Source organism: Lactuca sativa, chromosome 4 (genome assembly GCF_002870075.4).
Source record: "Lactuca sativa cultivar Salinas chromosome 4, Lsat_Salinas_v11, whole genome shotgun sequence".
NCBI lineage: Eukaryota > Viridiplantae > Streptophyta > Magnoliopsida > Asterales > Asteraceae > Lactuca > Lactuca sativa.
The window spans coordinates 130,646,938-130,660,076 of NC_056626.2; the positions used below are offsets into that span (position 1 = coordinate 130,646,938).

Here is a 13,139-nt window from a genome sequence, read left to right on the forward strand (position 1 = left end):
ATTTGATATGCCATAAGATTTATTTGAATTGGCATTGAGATTGGATGTTGATGGTTGCACCATGACTCAAATAAAGTGAAGAAAACATAAAAGAACTTGAGATTGACAGAAGGTTGAAGATAGAAAAGAATCAACTGAGAAGGGTTTTCGTCAAGAAAGAAGAATCGACGACTAGGGTGAGAAAATTTAGGAGGCCTTTGATACCATGAAACCTTTAATATCTTCCCATAAAATTAACCCTTCTCATTATATATATGGGCCGAATACCAAAAATATGGGCTAGACATAATACAATACATCAAATATACATTAACATTCTTTACTAGATGTTGCATGCCCTTTAATCCTGATTAGAAACTCGTCAAACACTCCTTTCCATTCATAGATTCCCACGGGCCACATCTACTCCTTTATTGTCAATTTGTCATGACCCAATATCAATTTAAGTTCTAACAACCTTTAAAAGGAGCAATATACTTTGGAATCCTCATCTATAAATCCTCATCTATAAGAGAGGGGGGAGTCATTCCCTCCCAACCCACTGAACCCACTGTCACATCACTTTTTCTCCTTTATTTTTTTCATCTTTCCCAACCCACAACACACAGAAACACTATCTTTTTAAACCCACTAAACTCATTCAATTAAAAAAATCAAAGGTAAAATCTTAATTAGCAATAGAGTTACCGGCGGTACCATTCTCGCTTCAACAGGTTGGTTAATTGGTTTCACTAACCCACTTCATAATCTTTCTCTGCTTTCTCTCTCTCATTTTCTCTTGTACCATGTGTTTTAAAATTTATACCTTAGTTGTTTTGCATATTTTTTTTTAATTAAGTGGGTTGATTAGGTTGAGAAAGATACGAATTTCATGTGTTGTAGGTTAGGAAAGATGAAGAAAAAAAAGAAACAAAAATTAATGTGACAGTGGGTTCAGTGGGTTGGGAGGGAATAACTCCCTCCTCCTTAATTATTTATTTGACCATTTATAGTCTCCATATTTCATCTTCCATGTAAGTCTTAAGAGGATGCACATGGTGGAGCCAGAAATTCTGATATGGGGGGTACAAACATTATCAATATATATTCTATGACCATCCATGCAGTAGCTCAACTACAAAATAGTGATTTTTGTCAAAAATAAATAAATAATAATGTTGTTTTGTATGTTTTTGGTTTTATATAGTGCACCTGCAAAATACTATCACACGGTGAAATGTTTCATACGCTGAATTAATAAAGCAAGTATTAATACGATTGAAATATGTAAACTCTAGTGCGCGGTGGTGGAACTAGATGGGGCGTTGAGGGTACTACAGCATCCCCAAAAAATTGCTTTATGTATATAAAAAAATTTATTTGTAAACATGTTCTATGTTATTTTACCCCCAGCTTAAGATATTATATCATGTTTTTTAATGTCCCGGATATGATAAGTACATAGAATATATATAATTTTATTCAAAAATATGTTTTAGATGTAAAAATGCTCCCACAGGAGTCCAATGATCAAAATACCCCAAACGGTGAATGGACGGAAGTTAGCTGGAAAACAAAGCCCCCTCATCTCCACATGGAGAAGACACACGTTGTCTCATACTATGTCTCTAACCTTACAGAGGGTTTTAGAAAATTCAAATCAGAAAGGTGTTTGAAGTTTTTGGAAAAGTGGTAGACATATACATCGGAGGTAAAAGAGATATATTTGGATCTATTTTTGCGTTTGTCAGATTCGAAGGAGTAAGAGATCCAAAGTCGTTGGAGAAAAGCATGGCAAGAATCAGATGTGAGCACTGTATCTTGAAATTTAATATTGCTCGATACCAAAAACAGCCCAACCGCGACAACATTTCTAATGCAAATATGCCTAAGCCGCCTTTGCCACCCCCTCCACCACCCCTACACAAAATCACAACTTTAGAACTAGAGTACAAAATTGACTAAGAACCTATGCAGAGAAGGTCACTGGTTCTTGTTTTAACATATCTCCAGTACATGTTAAACCATCCGCTGCTTGCCTTAGTTAGGATGAATGTGTGCTGTCAGGCGAAGTCATTAGTGCCCAACACATCTCTAATATGACCACACTTCTGAAACTGGACAACAATGTAAGCGGTAGAATTCACTACACAGGTGGTCTCAAGATGTTGATCAAATGCATCAATCCACAAGAAGCAGCTGCCTTCTATAACAATGCTGAGAATTGGAATAAATGGCTCTCCTGGCTTAAGAAAGGTTTTGACGACAGTGCTGAGTTTGAAAGAATCACATGGGTTAGGATCTATGGTGTTCTGACAAGATTTCGATCAAATGCTAATTACACTAAGATTGTTGAGGCTTTTGGCAAAGTAATTGAAACATACGGAGGGAACTGGGATGCACTTGATATCTCCACTGGCCATGTGTGTCTACCCACCAATTCGAGGAAGATGATTAATGAGGATGTTGATATAAGATACGACAATATGATGTAAAAAGTTGGTGTTGTGGAATTTGATAGAGACTGGTCTCCGTTTGATGATATGCTTGGAGACCATCACTGTTTCAAGAACTCTGAGAATCTATCCGTTGATGATGGCGAAACAGGCTCAGTTAATTCACTTGAGACAGACGACAATGAAGCCTCTGACGATGGCATATCGGCGACATGGGAGGGCCCTATCAGAGACGAAATTGAAGATGGAGAAATTGTGGAAGAAACATACCAAAACAAAGGTGTAGCTAAATCTCCGGCGTCGAAGCAAGTGGTTCCGCTGGTGGATATGCCGATCAGGGTATCGCCGGTGGTGGAAAAATGTAACGACGCATTAATGGAAAAAGTTGTATCGTCGCCCATATTTAAATTTAATTCAGGTACCGAGGTATTCTTGAACGTCGTGGACCCGATCCCAGGTAATCTGGTTACTCCTAATGTTGACCTGGCCCAAGTTAATAAATCCGTTCCAATTTTGGCTCATGAGCCCATTCCAAACATAAAACTTCCTGGTGGGGACGATTGGCCCATATCGCCTGATCTGATAATTGGCTCCCCAAAATCTCCTCTATTTGGTAAAGGTGAATCCTTAGATAAGCGTCGTAGGATCCTCAACGCAAACACACGAACGACTTTGGTGTTGTTGCAAAGATCGCTTGACTTCGACGCATGGCCTCCACTGCCTTCTTCGTCTGGTCCTTCGGTGGTTCGATTTCATGCCTCTACCCCAATACATGATCTTAACAAGTCGGTCTCGCATAACGACCCCACATCCAATTGTTCTAATCACGATGAAGATACCTCATCCAATGAAATCTCCAGTATTCTCAAGGTTGGTAATGATGTGGGATTCCAGATTACTCGTGAAGATCATGTGGTCCAAGAAGTGGTTAGTAAAGGTGTTGGTGTTGAAGACAATAATCAATGAATTGTTTATGCTTAAATGTCAGGGGTTGTGGAGTATCGCACAAGATAGATTGGATTCTCAGGATAAAAAACTCTCAAAAAGTAGACTTCGTAGGCATACAAGAAACATGGGTCGCTGATCCAAACGACATAGACTTTACTGGTGCTTGGGGTAATTCGAATTTTGAGGTGGCTTTCGTCAATCCTGTTGGTAGATCTGGTGGCATTGTAAGCATGTGGGACCCGATGATTTTTGTTAGGTCTCATATTTTCTCTTCCAGAAACTATTTGGCAATATATGGGAATTGGAATGGTATTCCAGGTACAACAACTCTTATGAATGTTTATGGCCCTCAATCAGTATGTGATAAAAGAAAGCTATGGGAGGACTTATTAAAACTCAAAAGAAGTATTAATGGTATTTGGATTTTCTTCGGTGATTTCAATGCAGTGAGATACGATTTCGAGCGGTTCAATTCAAGATTTTGTCGAGCTACTGCTAGAGATTTCAACAAATTTATAGTAGACGCGGGTCTCCAGGAGTTCAACCTTGGTGGTAAAAAATTTACGTATCTTTGTGATGATGGGCTAAAACTCAACAAGCTTGATCGTTACCTAGTCTGCTCTAATTTCATCGCTCACCAACCTCTTACCATAGTTATTGTTCTACCCCGTGAACATTCCGATCACACTCCTTTGATCCTAAAGCCTTCAAATCAAGATTTTGGACCCACTCCATGTAGGTTCTTCAATTCATGGATACATAAAGATGGTTTCGAACACACCTTTACACAAGCATATAACTCGTTTAGGGGCTTCGGAGCACCTGACATGTACCTTAAAGCAAAATTAAAATTTGTCAAGAAGAAAATTATTAACTGGCGAAAGTCCGAATCGGATGTTGAATCTACGATGTTAACACAAATCAAGAAGAAGGTGGAGCACCTGGAAATGATTGTCGAATCCAGATGCCTAACAGATGCTGAAATTAAAGATCGTATAGCTTATAAATCCAAAATTGCCGAATTGGAAAATTTTCTAAGCAAGATTTACAACAAAAGCAAAAATAAAATGGTTGGTGGATGGTGATGAGAACTCACATTTCTTCCATGGAGCTTTGAAGAGCAAAAATAGGAAGAACAGATTGCATGGCTTGATCATAAATGGAACATGGAACACTGAACCGGTGGAGATTAAGAAGGAGATACACAGATTTTTTGAAGATAAATTTAAAGATAGGTGGCCAATTAGACCAAAGTTACTATGTCAGGGTTTTAAAATGATTTCTCAGTCAGAGTCTGAATGCCTCGAGTCCCCGTTTAAGACTGAGGAAATTAAAAATGCTATATGGAGTTGTGGTGGCGACAAATCCCCAGGTCCTGACGGGTAAACCTTTAATGTACTGAAAAAGCAATGGGAGTTAATGAAGCATGATATCATTCAGTTTGTGCTCCACTTTAAAAGACATGACACCTTCTCTTTCGGTTGCAATGCATCATTCATCACACTTATACCGAAAATTAAAGATCCATTGCTTCTCGGAGATTATAGACCTATCAACCTTATTGGTTGTATGTATAAGATAGTGTCCAAAATTCTTGCATCAAGATTGAAACAGGTGGTGGGATCTGTTGTCGGGGAGGTACAGTCAGCATACATTGAGGGGAGGCATATATTGGAGGGTCCATTAATGGTCAACGAAGTCTACTCTTGGGCAAAGAACACAAAAGAGAAATTGTTTATGCTCAAAATCGACTTCGAAAAAGCTTTTGACTCGATAAACTGGTCCTACTTGGACTCTATGATGGAACAGATGGGTTTCAGCAACAAATGGCGTTTGTGGATTCAGGGGTGTCTTAAAACCTCCAGAGCATATGTGCTGGTTAATGGTTCTCCAACCGACAAATTTGAAATCACCAAAGGCGTTAGGCAGGTAGACCCGCTCTCATCTTTTCTCTTTATAATCGCTATGGAGGGTCTCAATCAAGCCATCAACAGTGCAATAGAAAAGAAACTCATAGCCGGCATCACACTACCCAACAACGGACCTTCAATCTCGCATCTATTTTATGCAGACAATGCTATTTTTATGGGCAAATGGGATGCTGACACCATAAAAAAATCTAGCAAGAATTCTGAAATGTTTTCATATTAGCTCAGGCCTAAAGGTAAACTTTCAAAAATCACGATTATTTGGTATTGGTGTCTCGGATATTAACCTTCAACGTCAAGCACAAGTTCTAGGTTGTATTCAATGAGAGTTTCCATTCAACTATCTTGGTGTGCCCGTGGGGGCAAATATGTCATTAAAGAAACACTGGAGACCAATAATCGAAAAGTTTCAGTCACGACTATCAGTTTGGAAAGCAAAAACCTTATCTTTCGGTGGCCGTCTCACATTAATCAAATATGTACTCAATAGTTTACCCACTTATTACTTCTCCCTTTTTAAAGCACCTGAGGGGATCATTGATGGATTGGAAAAACTTCGTAGACGATTTTTGTGGGGTGGTGATGATTTGAAATCTAAGATACATTGGGTTTCATGGTCAAATGTAGTGGCTGACAAAGTTGATGGAGGTTTGGGAGTAGGGACCTTGAAGGCACAAAACCTTGCATTGCTAATTAAATGGAGGTGGAAAACTAGGACTGGAGATTCCTGTTTGTGGAAAAAGTGCATTAATGCTATACACAACTTAGCCAAGAAACCGGTCACTGTTATTGCAAAGAAATCATCCAATGGTACCTGGTGTAATATCGCTAAAGCTATTAAGTCCCTTCCTACATTTGATGTGAATCACCATGAGTTATTCACTTTAATTCCAGCTTCCAAAAATAGTTTTTTGTTTTGGAAAGATAGGTGGTATGGTGAATTGACACTCCAAGAGCGTTTTCCTAGACTGTACAATCTAGAAAAAGTCAAATTATGCTCAATTGTGGATCGAATTCAAACGAATGGTTTCAATTGGAAATGGAAAGTGCAACAAATGGATGATGAGACGTTGATTGATTTGGACGAAATATGCTCCCTACTTAGTAATACCTGCATGATTCCTGTCAACAATGGTTTCCAATTCACCTTAAACTCGGATGGGAATTATACGGTTAACACTTTAAGGAGACTGTTAGATTCAAAATCAACAGTCTCACAACATGATGTTCGTATTGATTGGTCTAAGGTGGTTACGCTAAAGATTAGATGTTTCATTTAGAGAGCAATGAAAGATAAGATTCCAGTGGCCTCAAACTTGGAAGTTAGAGGTGTCAAAATGCAATCAATTCACGTGTCCGATGTGTAGCACTGAACGAGAAACTAGCGATCACCTGCAAATAAAATGTAAAGTGGCGAAGGAGGCACAGGAATGGATCTTCAAATGGTGTCAGATATCTGCCCCTCAATTCAACAACGTGACATAGTTCTTACACTTTGTGGCAAATTGGGATAATTGTCCACGGAAAAAGGAACGACTGAATGCAGTAGCATATGCACTCTTATGGTTCATCTGGATGACTAGAAACAACAACGTGTTTAAACAAACAAGGATGTGGCCGACACAAATTGCGGATGAGGTGATCTCCCAAACATATATGTGGTACAAATATAGAACTACTCAGGTGTTGAATAGGTGGATAGATCGAAGTATATCTCTATTTTCTTAACTTTTTGTATTACGATCTTGTCTTGTTTTGTATTTGCTCGTGTTTTTAGCTACTTGCTAAGCATGAGACCCCATTCTATATTAGAATATATTTGCCGTTTCCAAAAATTAGGAGAATTTAGTTATTTTTTACTTTTATTTTTTCTTAATAAATGCATCAAAAATAGCTATTTCATTATTTCCTATTTAAGTTATAGCCTATAGAGTTGTTACGGAATCGGGTTAAGCCACATGCGAGCCAAAGAGGCAACTCACGCACTCACGGTCTATTCATGATTTTTTGCAACTATCTTCCCGCGCTCATTTTAAACAGCAGAAAGAAGCATACGCTTTTTGGGAAAGTCCTAACCTAGGGTTTTACAGCACAAAATTCCCAATCGCAACTGCTCACCATGGAAATGACAACGAGTACTCCAATGGAGATCTCCGTTCAAATTGTCACCAATGGAGACGCCCCTCACGAACAGACGGACGCCGTCCCTGATTCCGCAGTAGATTCTTCCCCACCACCGGCTGTGGCGGAAGACAAAATCCTCATTTCAGGTATTATGAACTCTAAAAAGGCGTATGTAACACCTATTAGACTTGTGTATGATCGATAGCAGCTCGTCAGCTTCAGCAGTTGCCTGCAGCTAGCTTCAGTGGTTGATGAATTTAAGTTAGTTAGTCAGTTTCTATGTTTTTCCTATAAACTCTTCTTAATAGCTGGCAGTTGATTTAACGCATCCAGTTTTCATCTTCTTCAAATGCTCTCTGTTGTCATTCTGTTCATGTTCTAGTAGCGCACCTAATTATAGACGGTGTTGTACATTTGATGTTTTTGAGATTACAGAAGCTGAAGTTTTGTAATTGTTGTAGTTGAAGTTTGCTTGAAGCCTTCTAGCACAGCTCGAACGGAGGATGTGAAATTAGCTGTTGAAAGGTAATTGCTTTCATGAACTGCATATATCTGTATTCTAGAGATACAAATGTATTTACTATATGCAAAAAAACGATTACTAGTACCTTAAAGTTGAGCAAATTCTTCCTTTCTACTCCCCCATCTTTGAAAAATAGCCCACTTACAATATTGTTTGAATGTTAATGAAAACTATTCCTGATTAAATACAATCAAAGACTATTTATGCAATCATTAGATTGTAATTCAGCAACATCAAGTTTTCCCTAAGATTAATTTATAAAGCAACTTTTGTAAGAAAAAGAAAGTTTGAAGTCTATTTTTGGGGATCTAAAGGGAATTATTGGCATATGCAAATGCAACTTCAGTGCTGTGAACTAGTAGAACTAAAATCTCCAGCTTTTTTATTTTGTTCAGAATGCTGGAAAATAGGAATTTAAGCTATATTGATGGTCCAATCGATATACCTCAGGATGACACCTTTTTGAAAGACAATGTGCAAAGAATATGTATTTGTGACACAGGTATATGTTTTACCCTGTATTCAAACTACCATCATTGGAAAATGGTATGCTATAATTTAATCACCTAATTGTTTTTATGTATAATAATGTCCTCAATATCATTTATTTATCTTTTTGGCAGAGGAACGGGTCACAAACCATGGTATTTTGTTGTTTTGGCAAGTCAAACCTCTTGTGCATGTCTTTCAGGTAATTTGATATTCTGTTTGTTGTATATGTTTATGCAATATGGTTTATATTTGCAACTTATTACTTACAACATGTTTATACTCATTTAGTTACTTTTCATTCATGATTATTTGGATATATTGTTGTTGCTTATTCAGCTTAGTGAAGAGGGACCTTGTGAAGATTTAGATGGGGATAACCAACTTTCCAGCTTTAGTGAATGGATGCTTCCTGCAAAGGACTTTGATGGCATGTGGGAAAGGTTAGAATTCATGAATCATGACTTATTTTAATATATTTATAATAGAATGATTTGAATTAAAGCTGATAAAAGATTTGATTCTGCAGCTTAGTTTATGAATCTGGTCTCAAGCAACGCTTACTAAAATATGCAGCAAGTGCTTTACTTTTCACTGAAAAGGGTGTTGACCCTTTACTTGTATCATGGAACCGGTAAGTTTTGGAATTGAAAACAAAACACAACATGGAATGGAATGGAATCTCAAATTCCGATTCCACTGGAATCCATGAAACAAATACACCTTGACTCTAATGGCATTGTTATAACTTTTGCAGTATCATTCTTCTACATGGTCCTCCAGGAACAGGCAAAACATCATTATGCAAAGCCCTAGCACAGAAACTGTCAATACGTTTTAGCTCCAGGTCTGTGTCTTTTTCCATTCCCATCAATCACTGATTCCATTCCTTTTATTCACTAAAACAAACTTTTATTTATTTCCTGCAATTAAAACAGATATCCACATAGTCAGCTCGTGGAAGTCAATGCACATTCATTGTTCAGTAAATGGTTTTCTGAAAGTGGCAAATTGGTAAATTCACAGCTTTATTTTATCTCAGATTAGCTCATAATCTCATTATATCTGACTTGTACACATGTTTTCAGGTTGCCAAACTTTTTCAGAAAATTCAAGAAATGGTGGAGGAAGACAACACTCTGGTATTCGTTTTGATTGGTGAGAAGTGTGTGATTGTGTATTAAATTAAATTCTTACTTTTTTTTTAATCATTGAAGAAAAAAAAATACTAATAGCTTGATAATATTGTGCAGATGAAGTTGAAAGCCTAGCAGCAGCAAGAAAAGCTGCTTTATCTGGCTCAGAACCTTCAGATTCTATAAGGGTAATTAACATTTTCTCAAAAAAAAAAAAAAAAAAATTCTAACCTTTTTGTTTTTAAATAATAAAATACCAAATCGGATATTTGTTTATTAGGTGGTTAATGCTCTACTGACTCAAATGGACAAATTAAAGTCCTCACCAAATGTCATCATTCTCACCACATCCAACATAACAGCTGCTATCGGTATGTTTTTTTTTTCTTCACAAAAAAAAAAACCTTAAAATCCCCAAAAATGTCATCATTTTGTCTCATTTTTCATTTCTTGTAGATATTGCATTTGTTGATCGAGCCGATATAAAAGCATACGTGGGCCCACCTACTCTACAAGCACGATATGAAATACTAAGATCCTGTTTTCAGGAGCTTTTAAGAACCGGAATTTTGTCCACTTCTCAGGTATAAAAAAAATTATAAATTTATTCGTTTCCTGAAATACTTAATTAATTAAAGAATTTGCATTTACACATAGGATGATGACAATGAGTTAATTCTTCCGAATTATGCTTCTTTAAAAGACAAGCTAAATTCAGCAACACCACAAGGCTCTGAATACCACTTGAACATATGGAGGCATTTGATGGAAGCTGCTGAAGCATGTGAAGTGAGAAAAAACAAAAATCTATTTCTTTCGTAATTTAAATAAAAGTAATTATTAATTTATATTTATTTATATTCAGGGATTGAGTGGAAGATCATTAAGGAAGCTTCCATTTTTGGCTCATGCGAATGGTGAATGTGATGACCTCACAAAGTTCTTGCAAACAATGATCAGCACTATCAACAGGGAGCGATCTGAGATACCTGATTAAGTGCGTCTGTTTACTTTCAGACACTTTGTGAAATATGGATTGCTTTTGCTTTCTTCAGTGCTGAATCTATTGAGTTTGTGAATATAGCATAGGCACTTTATTTCATTAAAAAAAAAAAAAAAACTTGAACTAATATACCTACAATATATTCTTCATCTCAATCTTCAAAAATATAGAATGTTATAATAAGAAAAGTAAAGATTAAATATTATAATGAAAAAAGAAAGAATAAAAATATTTGTATTTTTCGTGGTTAAGATTATAATATATCTACGCCCACTTCATAAAAGACAAAGAATATAGTAAAGAACAATGCAAAGAAGTAGACCCTCATGATATTGTTGAACAACACTTTTTGAAAGAATAATAAAGAAAGCCTTAAAGGTTAAGAAACCTAAAAATGAAAGATGTAAAAGGTTGATAATACAATATTCTTTCTTAGCCTCAATAATGACATTCAATTTGTATAATGTGGAGAGAATTTAGGTGTCACTAAATTGATGATGACACATATAATAACAATTTAACCAATAATAGCAAGTGTTATAGCACGACTTAGTCACCATCTTAAACCGATGTGTTCGACCTATCCCTACTTTTTAATTTGTGGTTAGGTTTGTTGCTTGTCATAGATATTATAATATTCTTTAACTATATAAGTTAATTTTTTTTTGAACAACTAAATTTTATTAACAAACTAGCAAGGTGTATGTAAAAAATCAATTACAAAGGAATGTAAATAACCATATTTGAAGACAGATAATCCAATTAACTAAAAAAAATCAATCTAAGAGTCTGTAGACATAAAATAGATCCCAATGGTCCCTAAAATCGAACTCAACAACATAAAACAACCTTAATGGACAACATTTTTGTCTTTCATTTTGACAACTTATTCTAAAATCCATCAATCAATGTCTTCCTATCAAAGTTGTAGAACTAGCTACTAGGTACATTTTCGGCCGACTAGCGAACAATTACTCAGGAGTACTTGGATTTGATAATTCAAGTAGAAATATTTTTAGGGAAATTATATTTGTCAAAATCATAAGTTGATTGAAATATATAACAAAATTAGATGCATGTGAATACACAAAAACACTCAATGGTCTCACTTCATAAACAATTACTGAAAATTTAAAATATATATGTAGTAATAATCACATGTATGTGTTAAATAATAAATCATTAAATATATTATACATATAAATCACAGAGTTGACCGTGTTTTACAACACATGTTTCTTTCTTTCTTTTATATATATATATATATATATATATATATATATATATATATATATATATATATATATATATATATATATATATATATATATATATATATATATATATTTGTGCATTTTTTTTAATATGGACCATTTCAAGAATGACATTTTGTATTATACAATTACTATTATGCTTTTAAATGAAGAAGAAAAATATTTAGTTATTTTAATTGTTAAATTGACTTATTATTATATATGGATTGATTAAAATTAAGATATTTATATCTAATATGTAAAATAGTTAAAATGATATAATGATTATGTTGTTATTATATATATATATATATATATATATATATATATATATATATATATATATATATAAATTTATGATTAATAACTATATTTTTGTTATTATCTAAACAATTTCAATTTATCAACCGTATAATATATTATATGATATGACAAATTTAAGATTTTTTTTATTAATGTAATTTCTCATTCTAAAAAGTTATGGATTTTCTTAAAGCATTTTGACCACATATGGTGGTATTGGCATTTCGAAATTTACTCAAGGATAAGCCATGCCAAATAACAATTTCAGGTTTATGCAAGAAATTGAAAGCCAGAGACTTGAATAAAGTTAGTCTATGTTCGAATATTTAAAGACACCAAAGAGCCTAAAAAGACTCATGTTTATGCAAGAAATTGAAAGCCGGAGATGTGAATCATGTTAGTCTATGTTCGAATATTAAAAGAGACCAAATAGCCTAAAAAGACTAATATGCATATGTAAATATATTACAGGTGTTCATAATCGGATATCAATGAATTTTTATAGAACCAATCCAATCCAATCATCCGTTGCATATTGATTATTGTCAATCGATCCAATTTACTTAACCTTAATCATCAAACTGAAATGATCCGACTAAACATTAGATTGGATCGGTTTCACCCATTAAATATTTAACTCAGTTACCAATATATTCAATTGGGTCTATACAATGGATGTCTAATTTTACATCCAACCAAAGTATCATAAATATTTATAAAATCAACATCCACTTTAAAATATAAATTTTAAAGATTCAATAAAAACCAAAATATGATAACAATCAACATATTGAAAGTTAAAAAAATGGAATGTTTCAACCAAAATAAAATGAATCCACTTTGATATCTAGTTGGATGATAATTAAATTATAATTTGATAATAGTTGCATAACATATTAATAGTTGGATGAGTTTAGGACTAGCAAACACCATTAGAACACTAAGAGTAAGGTGTTCACGGCCCAAGAAGTTCCAGGGCCGTGAACTCCAAACAATA

At 34.8% G+C, this 13,139-nt stretch overlaps 2 protein-coding genes across 2 annotated transcripts; both read left to right on the forward strand.

Annotated features, from left to right (window-relative positions):
* The first annotated feature begins 3,397 nt into the window (after positions 1 to 3,397).
* LOC111907053 (uncharacterized) lies at positions 3,398 to 4,468 on the forward strand. The gene has a single exon (XM_023902845.1). The coding sequence runs from the start codon at positions 3,398 to 3,400 to the stop codon at positions 4,466 to 4,468; it is 1,071 nt and encodes a 356-aa protein (XP_023758613.1).
* Positions 4,469 to 6,758: 2,290 nt separating this feature from the next.
* Positions 6,759 to 10,664, forward strand: LOC111907033 (pachytene checkpoint protein 2 homolog). The gene is made up of 15 exons (XM_023902823.3): positions 6,759 to 6,949; positions 7,402 to 7,581; positions 7,897 to 7,960; positions 8,354 to 8,460; positions 8,582 to 8,649; positions 8,787 to 8,890; positions 8,977 to 9,081; positions 9,205 to 9,294; positions 9,386 to 9,461; positions 9,536 to 9,605; positions 9,701 to 9,771; positions 9,864 to 9,954; positions 10,040 to 10,167; positions 10,241 to 10,372; positions 10,449 to 10,664. Exons 2-15 carry the CDS (start codon positions 7,431 to 7,433, stop codon positions 10,578 to 10,580), a joined length of 1,389 nt encoding a protein of 462 aa, XP_023758591.1. The 5' UTR covers positions 6,759 to 6,949; positions 7,402 to 7,430; the 3' UTR covers positions 10,581 to 10,664.
* Positions 10,665 to 13,139: the final 2,475 nt, after the last annotated feature.

What these genes read in the sequence shown, in the direction of transcription:
- LOC111907053 (XM_023902845.1), top strand. Translation starts at nt 3,398, where the DNA reads ATGAATTGTTTATGCTTAAATGTCAGGGGTTGTGGAGTATCGCACAAG.
- LOC111907033 (XM_023902823.3), top strand. Translation starts at nt 7,431, where the DNA reads ATGGAAATGACAACGAGTACTCCAATGGAGATCTCCGTTCAAATTGTC. An exon ending in CTCTTGTGCATGTCTTTCAG is followed by an intron (nt 8,650 to 8,786) that starts GTAATTTGATAT and finishes TTGCTTATTCAG; the next exon opens with CTTAGTGAAGAGGGACCTTG. An exon ending in TCTGGTATTCGTTTTGATTG is followed by an intron (nt 9,606 to 9,700) that starts GTGAGAAGTGTG and finishes AATATTGTGCAG; the next exon opens with ATGAAGTTGAAAGCCTAGCA.